The 15,096-nt window shown below is 41.0% G+C and overlaps 1 protein-coding gene across 1 annotated transcript in view; it reads left to right on the top strand.

The window, feature by feature from the left end:
* The window catches only part of ANKFN1 (ankyrin repeat and fibronectin type III domain containing 1), a 144,759-nt gene extending 130,174 nt beyond the window's left edge, over positions 1–14,585 (top strand). Inside the window, exons 16-18 of the mRNA XM_070736009.1 lie at positions 3,056–3,222; positions 8,805–9,018; positions 13,173–14,585. Coding sequence (XP_070592110.1) covers positions 3,056–3,222; positions 8,805–9,018; positions 13,173–13,951 — 1,160 coding nt within the window. The 3' untranslated portion in view covers positions 13,952–14,585. The remainder of the gene's footprint in view (positions 1–3,055; positions 3,223–8,804; positions 9,019–13,172) is intronic.
* The last annotated feature ends 511 nt before the right edge of the window (positions 14,586–15,096 follow it).

Below are 15,096 nucleotides of genomic sequence, written 5' to 3'. Positions count from 1 at the left end.
TAATTCTTAATTAAATGATGTTTTGGATTGGAGTTTGGTAGACTGCTGAGAAATAGCCCTGTTGCTCATGGCTCTATGCTGCCCATTCGCACAATAAATTATTACTCGTAGGATTCAAAGCAAATGGTTCCCAGCTGGTAATCTCCAGATGCCTTGGGGCTACATGTTCCTCTGCCAACAGGGCCGAGCATCCAGTGTTCAACTTGGTATAAAAGGATTGGCTTTAGCCATGGAGGCTTAGGGTTAGACTTTGCACTTCCCTTATGCCTTTTTGTAAAACAGAACAAGTCCCCAGAGGTGCTGCTAAAGTTTGGCAGCAAAATGCAGAGATTTCTTTTTTTCATATTTTTTCATGGAGGAAAAGAAGGAAAGTAGGCTCAACTCAAGCTCAACTCACCCCTCCAGAGATACCACCCTCACCTTCAGTAGCCATTTAAGTGCACTCCAAGCTACTGTCCAAAAAAGTAAATCCAGAAATCGTGATGTTTCCAGTAGGATTAGAAGCACATTTGATATCCACTGTAGTTCTGCACAGACAACAGAGGTAGTAAAGCAGTTTGACGTAAACAATAAGAATTGTGGCTGCTCTTCTCATTTGTCTCAATGCAGTGAATTTATAATGCAGGAGTCATAAGCACTCCGGGGAGAATTCTACTAACAGCTCAATTTTACTTTCCAAACAAAAAGTAACTGATCTCATGCCCTCAAGCAGAGGCCATTTTCTGATTTATTGCACATTTTCCCCTAATGCCTATAAAATAGCTGTGATTCACCTTCCAAATATTGGAAACTTCCACTCCCTATTAGTTGGTGGCTACTGGATCTTTAACTGTGAAACCACAGATGACTCTGCTAAAGTTAACATTTGTTATACCAACATTATAGGCCTGGTTTTCAAACCACACCACAGTAAAGGAGACGCAGCTCTGAAGCTAAAATAGAAGTTGTCATTTTGCTAAAGTGCCACCTGTGTGTAGGGTAAGCTATGAGTCTTCCAAGATGTCCAGAGAGTACTTTAGAAATTAGCCCAGTTGGATAATGAAAAAAAAAGTCAGTACTGCTTTAAAAAAAAATATCAGAAAACAACCCCATGGGTTTTCAAGTAATCAAAAGGAGAGTGTGACATTCAATTGCAGATATAGCTTTGTCAAACCTTTAAAACAATAGAAAACCTGCTGAACCTATACAAAATTGAAGGAAATTAAAATTCTATTAAGAAGATTACTGAAATGTTTCAAATATTCAGTGCTGAACAATCACCCACTGAATTTGCACTAGCCTAGTGCTAGCCTAGTCGCTAGCACTAGGCTACGACTCATGTAAGTTTAGAGTAGGAGTATCAAACTCAGTTTCATTGAGGGCCGCATCAGGGATGTGTTTGACCTCATGGGGGCCAGAGTGGGCATGGCCAGCTTGATGTCACTCATGTTGGGAGCACCTGTGCTGGCCCGAGCATTCTGCCACTGAAAACAGGCTCCCGAGTTCCGTTTTCAGCTGCAATGACTTCCTGCAACCTTCTGCCGGTGAAAACAGAGCTGCGGAGGGCTGCCCACAGCTCTCATGAACTCCTGCAACTCTCTGCCAGGAAAAATGAAGCTCACAAGGGCTGCCTGCACCCCTCCCAAGCTCCATTTTCACTGGCAGAGTCACTGTGGGCTGGTCCTTCATTGTTTCCAGGGTGGCCCCATGGGCCATATCTAAGCACCCCAAGGGCCACATTCATCCCTCAGGCCTTGAATTTGGCACCCCTGGACTAGAATTTCCATTAGCCATGGATGCTGACCATAATATTTTAACCATAATGAAGCACGGAAGACCTGTTTTGCAATGTTGTCCTTCAGTTAGTTGTGTAGCATAGCCCAAGAAGTCAGGTACAATTTAGAATGGATGTTACTTCTCAATTGATACACAACTGAGGCAAAGCAGTTATTCATTGGCATAAGCTCACCAATGATGACTTTATGCTAACATCAAGACAACTTTGTAGATTTTACTCAAATGATGCATGAATAACTCCTGGTCATTTTTCAGTCTAGGAAGCATAGTGTTTGAAGCAGAAAGCTTTATCTGGCTTCCCATGCCTGATGAATTCCTATATCCAAGCATACTCTTGAGCCAGGGTGGCACAGCAGTTAGAATGTAGTACTGCAGGCTATTTCAGCTAACTGCTAGCTATAGTTCAGCAGTTCAAATCTCACCGCTGGCTCAAGGTTGACTCAGCCTTCCATCCTTCTGAGGTGGGTAAAATGAGGACCCAGATTGTTGGGGGTAATATGCTGACTCTGTAAACCGCTTAGAGAGGGCTGTAAAAGCACTGTGAAGCAGTATATAAGTCTAAAATGCTATTGCCTGATTGAGATTTCTGTGTACATTTGAAGCTTGAATACTCTATATTGACAGGAAACTATCCAATAGTGGGGGAAAGTCACATTGATTTTTCCTAAGGTTTTAATAGATGGAGCATGGGTGTCAAAGTCGATCACATCATAGGCCGGATTGTGACATATCACAACATTTTTTGCCTTTGCGGAGCTTGGGTGGGCGTGGCCTGTGTATGATGCACCTGGCCCATGGCCTGCCAGTTTGACAGGCATGATTGATACAGTATGTGTGTCAAAAGCTTTTAAATGTGGTAAGATGCAGATGCAGTTGAGACCAAACAACAAAATATAAGATAATGATGAGGAATCACTTCATAAAATTTCAAGGCAGATCTTCAGTACATCCAAAATATAATAATAAATTCAGGCAGATATGTAAGTGAGATATATGACCACTGTCTTTCTGGTCTACTAATCTATTTTAATACCTGTGGTTGTCTCTGATCCATAAAAGCTTAAGCCACGTAATTCTGTTTGATGTTAAGGCCCTACACGATGCTTTTGTGTTTTCACTGTAACCGTGAAAACCCTTCTGTAGTTTTAGCTCTTTGCATAATCCTTTGATTTTCAGGGAATAATGTAAGCTATGTCAACTGATTAAGCGCCTTCAAAAGGTAGGGTCTTGTGGGTCCACCCTTTAATACACTTATTTCTGTGCTTTGTTGTTTCCACAGTCCATTTCTGCATTTACAAAGAAAAATTTATTAGTCTCTATTGCCGCCTTTCCGCTGTCATAGAGCTAGATTTTCTGAGCACTCAGCAGTCCCTAAGGGAAGCCATTTCAGACAGTGAAGTTGCTGCTGCTAAACTAAGACACCAACAAGTCCTAGATTACATACAGGTAAGCTATCTGTTTTCTCACTAGTTGGGGTTAATTTCTGGCAGGGGTGACATTTGGGAACCTAAGCAGAGAATTGTTGGGCGAGGCAAAGCATAAAGAGGTAACTGTTAAAATATAAACTAAGTTTTATGGAGATTTTACTAATTCCCTCCTGTCTTGTTTAAATTGCTTACTTTATGAGTAAATCTCAAGGATGAAATCATATGACTGAAGTGTTACAGAAAAATCTGTCAATTGGGGTTATACAGCTAGTCTTTGAGTGATGACTAGTTGCTTAGAAACCATTCAAAGTTACAAGAGTCCTCCTTCTGAGCTGCTTGCAACCTGCTTCCAAAGTTCAGCTGGCTGCACCCCTAACCTGTGGTCACATTACTATATTTTGGGCATTTATGGCCCTTTGCAGTGTCCTGCAGTCACATGCCTACAATTTACAACAATTTTGCCGAATAGCAGCATTTATTTCCATTTTTTAGCCAAAAAACACCCCATAGCAAACAATGGGTTCATTTAACAACCATGATGATTTGCTTAATAAACAAAGTATAAAATCACATCAGTCCCATGATGACCTTGCATTACAGCTTCCATAATTTACTATCATAATGTGAAGGTTTCATTACAGGTATAAATTGAGGACTACTTGAAACCCTGCCTCTTCCAGCTCACGGTTGTCCCAAAAGTCTTTTTTTCAAGAGTTAACTGGACTTTGTTTTTTTCTTTGAAGGTGTTTTGTTTCTCCTGCAAGAATTTTAATTCTTGCATGAGAAATGAAAGGTCTTCAAAGAAAAACCAGAAAGTGTCATTTGCCTCTTGAAAAAGCAACTTTGGGACAAAGGTGGAAAAAATATACTCAGATTCAATACAATAGAGGTATCCCATTAAGGTGTTATCTATCACAAACCCAGAAGTGCACCTTCTCTGTAGCAACCCCTGCCCTCTGGAACAAACACCCCCTCCCTAGGATCTGAATGACCCCCCCACATGCACTAAACACTTGGCTCTTCGCCCCAATTTTTGGAGAAGGAAAGTGAGATCCTGCTAATCATCACGTTTGCCATCTTTTCTCTTTGTCTTTAAAGTGTTATTGATTTGTATGGATACTACAGTGTTAGTATCAATTAAACTTGCATACTGCCTGACTCTCAATGATTTTGAGCAGCTCACAACAATCAAAAAGATTACAAGCAATTCAGTAATCTCTTACCAATAGTAATAGGTGCCTTAGTTATAATCCCAGAACAATTGGAGATCGATTTAAATACCATTGGCATTGATAAATTCAACATCAGTCAGTCACAGAAGGCAGCTTTACTTGGAAAAGCTTGCATCTGCCTATTCCAGGTCCTTGGAAAGGACTCAATAGGTGGACAAATATGGAAAGTCCAGTCAGAACATCCAATTGACTGTGCAATGAACCATAATAATTTGGAATATAGTCTCTACTCAAAAGGACCTCTAGTATTAGAACAGGGGTTCTCAAACTTGGCAACTTTAAGACTTGTGGACTTTAACTAATATTGTTTTTTATTACTGTTGTGAGCTGCCCTGAGTCTTCGGAGAGGGGCGGCATACAAATCTAATAAATTGAATTAAATTGAATTGAACTCCCAGAATTCTCCAGCCAGCTATGCTATGGAGTTGAAGTCCACAAATATTAAAGTTGCCACATTTTAAGACCTCTAGTATTAAAAGATGAAGATAAATCAGCATTCTAGTCCTTATACAGCCAAAAGGCTACAAGAATTTATGGAATATCTACACAGAAGAATGCAAAAAAGTCCTAGAAAAAATATATCAATGTGGTTGCTATGAGTCAAACTCAACCCTGATAAGACGGAGTGGCTGTGGGTTTTGCCTCCCAAGGACAATTCCATCTGTCCATCCATTACCCTGGGGGGGGGGGATCACTAACCCCCTCAGAGAGGGTCCACAACTTGGGCGTCCTCCTCGATCCACAGCTCACATTAGAGAAACATTTTTCAGCTGTGGCGAGGGGGCGTTTGCCCAGGTTCGCCTGGTGCACCAGTTGCAGCCCTATTTGGATCGGGAGTCACTGCTCATAGTCACTCATGCCCTCATCACCTCGAGGCTCGACTACTGTAACGCTCTCTACATGGGGCTACCTTTGAAAAGTGTTCGGAAACTTCAGATCGTGCAGAATGCAGCTGTGAGAGCAATCATGGGCTTCCCTACATATGCCCATGTCACACCAACACTCCGCAGTTTGCATTGGTTGCCGATCAATTTCCGGTCACAATTCAAAGTGTTGGTTATAACCTATAAAGCCCTTCATGGCACCGGGCCAGGTTATCTCCGGGACCGCCTTCTGCTGCACGAATCCCAGCGACCAATTAGATCTCACAGAGTGAGCCTTCTCCGGTTCCCGTTAACTAAACAATGTCGTTTGGCGGGACCCAGGGGAAGAGCCTTCTCTGTGGCGGCCCCGGCCCTCTGGAACCAACTCCCCCCCAGAGATTAGAATAGCCCCCACCCTTCTTGCTTTTCGTAAGCTTCTTAAAACCCACCTCTGTTGTCAGGCATGGGGGAATTAAGATATTCTTTCCCCCTAGGCTTCTACAATTTATGTATGGTACGTTTGTATGTATGATTGGTTTTAAAATAAGGGTTTTTAGCTACTTTAGTATTGGATTGTCGCATGTTGTTTTTACCACTGTTGTTAGCCGCCCCGAGTCTACGGAGAGGGGTGGCATACAAATCCAATAAAATGAAATGAAATGAAATGAGTCAACCCCAGTTTTATTATACCAAATCAATCCATTTTTTAAAATGTAGTTTATATTGGCAGATTTCTCTAGCCACTTCTGATAGTTTCAAGTAATCTTAAATTTGAATCCAGGATGCAATTCATTTCTCTTCTATGATATTACTGTCACATTCTTTACATTTTGTAAATAAATCATTAGCTCTATTAAATAGGCCTTGGTTTAAAACTCTGAAACAAATGCCTTCTTTCCCACACCACTTAATATAAAGAAAGCTTTTAACCTTATTTAAATTTACTTGTATTAATCTAGTTTTACCCACATCCACCTGTTCATCCAATTCTCTCCATTCAGATAGGTCATTTCATAGGTTATCTATTCCCCCGACCCCTGACTTTTAACTCCACATTCCCAGCAGCTTCATCACCCCACAAAAGAGATTTTATTTTATGCCAATCATTGCACTGATTATTTGTTCCTTCTTGGTGCTTTAGTGAGTACAGTGTGGTTTAATTTTTTTTTCATTTCTATTTTTTTTTCATTTCTATATTAAAAAAAAAACCGTCGTTGAAAACCTGATAAATGAAGACAATGAAATCTTGTACATATTCTAAAAAAGTAAAAGACATAAATTATTATATGTTCACACACAGCTAATTGTTTTAAGACTTTTTTTTAAATAACATACCAAATGCTAAAGATTCTTAACAAGTGAGGAGGTCTGTTCTGCTCCTGACAAACATTTCATAGAGAAGACAGAAACTTATGTTCTGGGTTGCATGATTGTTTATGATTGATGAAAATGTGGCCATTTTTTAAACCACCATGTTTGTACCAAATTACTGTGACAGCATATTGGACCTGTCAGGTTCCTTCTCAAATGAAAACCAGCTGTATTCCACCTACTGGAAGCAGAAAAGGGGGGAATGAAACACTAATTCACTCCACCACATACCACAATTTTCAGCCGCAACTGCAAAACCACAAGAACATTTGTATGATCCTAGATCTAAGTCAGTCACTGTACAATCCAAACACTGTAAAGAATCAAGGAGTCCATAAACGGTGTTCAGAAATAGGGAACTGGTGAGAAACTAGTTAGTAAAAATTATATATAGGCAATGAAATACATTGTACCAAACTAGAATGGAATTTTGAGAAAAGAACTTTTTTCAGGGTTGACAAAGATAAAACAAATATCTAAGGTGAATTTAAAAATAAATCTTCATTTAAATGTGCAGTATTATATGTCAGACACTCTTAAAGACATAGTCAGAATCATAGGTGCATAAGTGCACTGGTGTGCCTTTCGTCCCCTGTCCAATTGTCTTTCCTTTCTCTCACTTATCATATATATTTTCTTTCCTTCATATATACTCTCCTCTAAATTCACTTTACCCTTATATATATTACTACGTGTCTATTTTTCTTCCTATGTATTTGTGTATTGGATAAATAAATAAATAAACGAATGAATGAATGAATGAATAAATAAATAAATAAAATGTAGTTGTACTATTGTTCTATTATTTCCATCAAAATAGACTGGATAACATCTTACTTACAACAGGTAAAAATCTATTTAGTTGTTTATTCATTCAGAAAATTTATATGGCTGCCCATGACTCCAGATGGCAAATAGCAGTTTACAAAAGAAAAAACACTTACTAATTTTTTTAAAAAATCCAAACAGAAAAGCATGGCACCATATAAGAAACTTCTAAATTATTGTCGATACTATTCCAATCAATGGTTGTTCAGAGGTTTTTAAACATTATGGCAATGTTCCATTATTTATTTACAAATTTGAGTTTTGCTTTCCATGTTTTCTCTCCTATGTTTTGGTTTAGAGGATTTTAGTTAATTTCCCTATTTTATTTATGGTAATTGTAAAAAAGAAATAATAAAAAAGTTATGAATATAGCTGAACTTTGTAACAAACTGGAACATCACCACATGTGTGTGGTATATTGTCACATATGTTTTAACATCTCCCCCAACCAGTGAAGGACTACCAATTTTTTTACTACCACACTGTGGGCGTGGCTTATGCAGGATGCTTTGCATTTTCTTTCAACATCTTTCAGCGCAAAGGGGGTGCTCTGGGATGGAGCTCCATTTTCGCTGCTCCACTGTGTTCCCCCCTATCCAGACAGTAGCGGAACCCCTGCCGCCAACACATTTGGAAAATGCCCACATGAAATAGCTGTGCCTCCATTTATCAAGGCACAGCTTAGTATAGACCCATGAACACTAGATCACTGGTAACAATGTGCACATCTTCCTTGTTTTTAAGGAATTGTGCTAGACCCTTATGGTAGTTACCAAGTAATGTAGGATATGCCGGGTGGCAAAGCATATAATTAATACCTTAAATTATATTCAAGATTTGAGAATCGATTTTATTTAGCTATTATTTATTTTGAAGATTTTGCATAGAGTAAAAACCAAATCTAAAGAAAAAAATAAAAAAGGAAAAAGAGGTGCCAGAAAATAAACAAGAAGGGAAAAAAACAAAGTTATGAAACATAATTACTTCTGACCTTTTTTTCAACAGATATTTATCATCTCTCCAAAAAAATTCAGAAAGTCAGAACGCATAAAAATTTGGGGGTTGCTCTGGTTTCCTACCTACGCCAAAATTAATCATGCAAATAAAATGCAAATGCTCTGGGAAATTGGAAGGAGAAGGTATAGTGTAAAAAATCTTGAGTGCAGGAGAAGGCGGTTCATCTTGAAGATCATTATCAAATTCTACTGGGATTATCTTTCTCTTGCAGTTAACAGAAATTGATTAAAGTTGTCAAAGCAAAACAAGAGTTGCTTGTGAAAATATGTCTCTATTGCTTCCTCATGCAGCAAATTGATGAGATTTGGCGTGAAATGAGGTGGATCAACGAAGCATTGCAGTATGCACGGTACAGACCCACAACTTCTGGCTTGCCACTCGTGAAAATTCTGGACCTCTCAGAGGAACCACTGCAGAAGAAAATAAGCTCCACCTCCTCCCATCTTGACTGTCTTCCATCCCCACCTCCTTCCCCAGAGATGGAGATGCCAAGGAGAAAAGCTGGTAAGGGGGAAATATTGTCATCTCTTTCATTAAGGCACAAGTTTTTCCAGTTTCTGATTCAGTAGTCATCCCTGTAAACTAGAACTGCCTAAAGAACTCTGTGCCTGTGTTCAATTCAATTCAATTCAATTTATTAGATTTGTATGCCACCCCTCTCTGTAGCCTCGGGGCGGCTCACAACAATAATAACCCAATATATAACAAATCTAATAATTAAAATAATAAAAAGTCATTAAAACCCCGTATTAAAAGAAAACATACACTCAAACATACCATACATAAACTGTATAGGCCCGGGGGAGATGTCTCAGTTCCCCATGCCTGGCGGCAGAGGTGGGTTTTAAGAAGTTTACGAAAGACAAGGAGGGCGTGGGCCATTCTAATCTCCGGGGGGGAGCTACTTGAGCAAAGACCATCTCTAGTGTCATTAAGCCATTGAGCCACTGCTCTGGTGCCAATTCTGTGGGCTCCACCATCTTTTTTTTTCAATTTTTCATATTTTTTGCTTCATGTGCCTGCGCAGAAGCAAATAATTGGAAAAAATTGCCAAAATTTCATGCACACATTCCCTCGTGCTTCCTGCGCATGTGCAGAAGCAAAAACATGCTGGGGCGCACCTGCATGCATGCAAGACAACCGAAGCTGCACATGCAGTGCATCGGTAGCACCCAGTAATAGCAGTCCGCCCCTGGGGAGGTAATGTTCCATTAAACTCAGTGACCCACAGGACAAGAATTCCAGTTCTTCTACCACCTTCCATTCTTCCTGATTTGTCCTGGCCCTCTTTTTTTCTTTCTCTCTCTTCCTTTCTCTCTCGTACACCACGCCGGCAACAGCAGCATTGGGCAGTAGCCGCATGGTGGTGGCAGGGCAGTTGGCTGCGAGCGGGAGCTCCAGTGGATGTGTTGCTAGACGCTGTACATGCTGGCGCTGCACTGGGCATGGGCACGGGGCTGGCACCTCCGTCCCAGCCCAACCAGCGGGCCGGTGCCAGTCCCGCAGCACCAGCATGTACGGCATCCAGCAACACATCCATCTGCTGCCGTCTGTGACTTTGCCCTGGAGCTCCCACTCACAGCTGACCGCCCTGCCACCACCCCATGGCTACTACCCAATGCCACTGCTGCCGGTGTCCTCCCACTCCTGGTGTCCTCCCGCTGGGCCCCAAAGCTCACCTGCCACCACTGCCAGGGAAGCTCCAGCCAGGCGGGGCGCTGCAGCTGCTGGAAAACTTGGAAGGCGCGAAGAAGGAAGCTCAGCTTCCGGTCTCGCAATTTTTTGCTCTTCGCGCCCTCAGCAAAAAGTTGCAAGACCGGAACCTGAGCTTCCTTCTTCGCGGCACACCTGACCATGTCTCGCGGCACACTAGTTGAAAAACACTGATCTAGCACACAAATCCAGAAGCACACTATCCATACACAATACTCTTCACCTGCCCCCACCCCCCTCAACAGTTCAGGTAATAAATTGATATGAATCATTTCCCATGTCATGCAGACGTAAAATTGAGATCTACACATAAATACAGAGCCTCTTTCACCAACAGTCTAACATCAGAATAAATCTACTGTAGGAAGACTGTGTAGCTGATGTTTGTGTTCTGAGATGGAAGGCTTGTTTTTATTTTGGTTTGGTTTGGGAGCTTCTTTTTTTTTTTTTCCGGCACTTGTCACGTCTCTCTGTTTTGTGTTGGGAACAGATGAGTGGCATCACGTACCAGCCGTGGGACTTTCCAAAGAAACCAAGCTCCTGTGGCTGGCAAAATTCCCCAAAGGTTAAACTGGCTGTTTAGAGTCAAGCAGTCCAGAAAAAGAAAGAAAGAACAAGCAGCAAGCTTTTCTGTGCTTTCCTCCTTTAGTAAGAAAACATTAATTGCCTTCTGAGTAACAACAGGGGTTGTGTTTGATTGGCCCAAATATTGAGCTACATTTTATGATGCATCAGAAACATGAGAATGGGGGTGGGGGATAGAGAATAGCAATATCACTTAGACTTATATACTGCTTCATAGTGCTTCTGGAGTGCTTCATAGAGCATATGCACCAAAGACAAATTCCTTGTGTGTCCAATCACACTTGGCCAATAAAGAATTCTATTCTATTCTATTCTATTCTTTTCTATTCCATTCCATTCCATTCCAGCCCTCTCTAAGCAGTATATCACCCCCAAGAATCTGAGTCCTTATTTTACCAGTGTGATAGGTTCCAGCCTCAATTTCCTTGGTAAGCCAGTATTGAAAAAATCATTCCAATGGTCGGTTTTCCCCTTCAAGTTCTGCGTCCTACCTATGTACATTCACCAATCTATCCCCTTCGCTGTTGTCTTTTAGTGGCACCCACAGCTCACATCACTAGAATGGCTCTAGAAGCAGAGTACATTATTCCATGTAAACTGGGGGTCCCCAACCCCTAATCGCAACCCAGTACTGGGCCACAGCCTGTTCAGAACCGGGCTATAGAAGTGGCAGGTGAGCGTGCACACATGCACAAAGCAGCGTTCATGGAAGCAGCGTAAGCATGCAAAGCCATCCCCTCTTCCCCCTCCCCTCGCCCCCACTGCCACCTCAACCAGTCCACCAAGACAGAAAGGTTGGGGAACGCTGGCATAAACCATTCCCTTTTTGCACTGCACAAGCAGGTCTACTGTATAGTGGAGCCCAAATCTGGCAGATAAGAGTACAGTTTCAATTCTGTCCAGTCTAACTTCCTTGCCCCCCCCCACACATGCCAAAATTTATCAACAGTAACACAATGAAGTCTTTAAGCAAGTTATAGTCCCATTTAATGGAGTTAAAGCTGCAAGGTTACAAGGATTGTGCTTGGCTGAGGACATTTTCCCTTCTCTTTCAAAAGCAGTCTAAAAGGTAGTTTAAAAAAACATCAAATAACAGATTTTTTTTAAAAAAAAAATTAAAATATATCAAGTTTTGATTGATTTGAACATGTTCAAACATTATGATGTCAAACAGTCACATATTTCCATTTATTTGTCCATCCCCTGTATTTCTACACAGTCTTGAGACCAGCCGGCTTAGCTTCCTTCAAAAGGTAGTCCTGATACTGTATACCTAAACAAGAAGTCTAAAGTTATCTCATCAAATGACCAGGATCCCACCAACCCCATCCTGATCAACATCACTATTTTTAAGTGATACATTCCTTCAATGACCTCTACCAAAGGGGAACATCAGAAATGGTCCTTAAGTTCTCCTCTTCATATTAGTAGAAATGTAGAAACATATTTCATAACAAAGGCAGTTCAGTGGCTGGGTGGTTAAGAAGTAAGGCATCCGCTGAATTCATGTATTCCAGGCCTGCTGGCTGGAAAGATGGTAGCCCAAGTTTGAGACCCAAGCGCCATGTGACTGGGAGCTCCCATCCTTGCATCAGTTCCTGTCCACCTAGCAGTTCAAAAGCATGCAAATGTGAATAGATAAATAGGTAGGAAGATAACAGCATTTTGTAATGTCATGCTGCCACATGACTACAGAAATTTCTTCGGATAGTACTGGCTCAATAGCCTTAAAACTGAGATGTGCACTGCCCCTTAGAGTCGGCAAAAAGTAGCAGGGTAAAATCATAGGGATTCCCTTCTTCAGTAACAAAGCAACCTATTTTAGATTCACCTTTATTGGATCTGGGTCATAAAAGTGGCCAAGGAAACATTCTGCAGTTGGACCTATGCTATGGTGTTGGTCTCTTTGACAGAAGGGTTGGTCCACAGGCTGTTCTTTAATCCAACAGCTTTTTATAATTATTGTCCAGTCTCTACATTTCCCATTTTCTATCTCATCATACCATGGATTTGGGAGTATTCCATCTCTGACTCCTTCCTTACACAGGGGCGCCTAAGACCATGAGAAAAGACAAATTTCCCACAGTGTTAGGAACCAAAGCTTCTATCCTGGTGCCTTGGAACATATTTTTACAATCTGACCAATCAGGCGTTTACAGTGGGGGTGTCCCTCTGACCTTCCTGCCAATCAGCTTAAAGCTCTGTTAGGAGAATTGGCACTAGACCTATGGTTTGGGGTCACCACTACATAAGGAACTGCATTAAGACATCACAGCATTAGAAAGGTTGAGAACCACTGCTGGAGAGGGTACTTAGATCTGTGCACTCTTCGGGGTGAATCATTTCTATTCTCTTTGCAGATTCCCAGCCATATTCTGATGAAGAAGGTTGTTCTGAGGTGTTCCTCCCAACCGACAGCGACTATGATTCTAGCGATGCTTTGAGTCCACGAGAACTGGATTTGGTTTATTCATCCTCCCAGGATATCTCCCATCAGGCCGTGAGTTGTTTGAGTGGTAGTGCCCCAGATGTCCTCCAAATCCATGACATCAAGCCTTGTTTGACTCCAAAACAAAACCCAAGAGGAAGCAGCATCTTAGAGACAGAGGTTGACCAGTCTACAGAGCACATGCAGAGTCTGTCAATCGGAAGGCTTTCACCCAAAAACCCAGAAAAGAATTCTGGCTCAAAGCAATCTTTGAGTTTCCTAGGGAAGAAAAAACATGGGAAGCATCAGCACTACAAATATTTCAGCCGACACCATCGCTGGCTCCGTGTACACAGCGAAACCCAGTCTATCTCCCTTTCTGAAGGCCTCTACACTCCCCATCTCACACAAGCCATGGATTACTCTCAAGAGCCCACACCTGGTGAGCAGATCAGTATTTCTATTGATTGTCCCCGCAGTACTTTCTTACCTCACGCTTCAAGTCTCCCAGAAGAAGGGAAAGAAAAATACCAGGAACTGAGGCCAAACATCCGCAGAATATATGTTGAGCCTTACAAGACCACATTATCCAGTGAAGGTAGCAACCAGTCTGGAGATCATACGGATTTGCACAGCCCTTTGGGTCAAGGTAGGATTGCAGAAGACCAGTCTAGTTCTAACATCACTGAAGTGTTCAGTAGTAACCTTTGAGAGATCATGTTGCTCAGCAGCCCTGCTCCTCTGCCTTGCCTTCAAAATACAATCACGCTTACCACAAATGGATGACTAGTTCTTCAAAACAAACTTTGCATTCAGAAGTCCCAATTCATGTCTTTATCAAATAGAGAGCAGACTTTCGGCATAGTTTTCCAAGAAAAGACATGGGGGGGGGGGATTAACTTTCGCATAAATGCTCACTTGCACTATGACTTCTAAAGTTAGGTGGCAGATCCCTGACTCTTTATTTGGTAGAAAGAAATGTTATCTTTTTCACATGAAAAAGAAATTTTCAAGAAACTTAAAATGTTTCGCTACGGAATTTACCCAGCTTTGTCCCTCTCTTATCAAGTAGCATTCATGGCCCCAGGAGATGATTTTTTTAAAAAATTCTATGACCATCAGTGACTTTATTGTATTTCACCAGACTGGGCAATGAAACATCAGTAAGTACAATTGTGCAGAAAATAATGTTGATTTTGAAAAATAACAAGATGCCAGTGGTGCAGCCAAAATGGTCTATGGAAACAAATTTGAAGAAGATTATCTGATTTTTCCCTTCTCCCTCCATTGTAACCTTCAATGAAAAGGATCCCAAAGTTTTACTGGAAGACCAAAAAAAAAAAAATCTCACCGTTTTATTTTTGTTTTTGTTTTTTATTTTGTGGTTTTTATATCTACAAGAATATGAGCAGTTTTGCTCCTACAGCATTTTTCAGCTATACCATATGAATAGATTTCTTTCAGGATACAGCTACCCTAAATCATTAAATCAGACCACTTTCCCTCTTCAATATCATTTTTTCACATTATTGGTTGGTAATTACCAACATTCTTCAGGTGGAAATCCAGCTAAGTGATATGAATAGATCCGGCTTTAGAGACAACTTCAATTGGCAATCTTATTTTGAAGGAAGTATTTCACCTTATCCCTTCTTTTTACATTTCAGCTGTTTGGTCAATGAAATTTGACAGTTCACCCTACCAAAAATACAGAATGAGCAGATAAATTTGTGGGCAGACTCAGGAGTAATGGCATGGGTTCTTCATCATGGTTTACTGATTAGTTATTTTGAAGTGGTGATCCCCCAATTACAGTTTATCTTTGTTTCTTGTGAAATCCACTAATCTCAGTATTT

This window comes from Erythrolamprus reginae, chromosome 2 (genome assembly GCF_031021105.1).
Source record: "Erythrolamprus reginae isolate rEryReg1 chromosome 2, rEryReg1.hap1, whole genome shotgun sequence".
NCBI lineage: Eukaryota > Metazoa > Chordata > Lepidosauria > Squamata > Dipsadidae > Erythrolamprus > Erythrolamprus reginae.
This window is presented reverse-complemented; position numbering and strand designations above follow the sequence as displayed.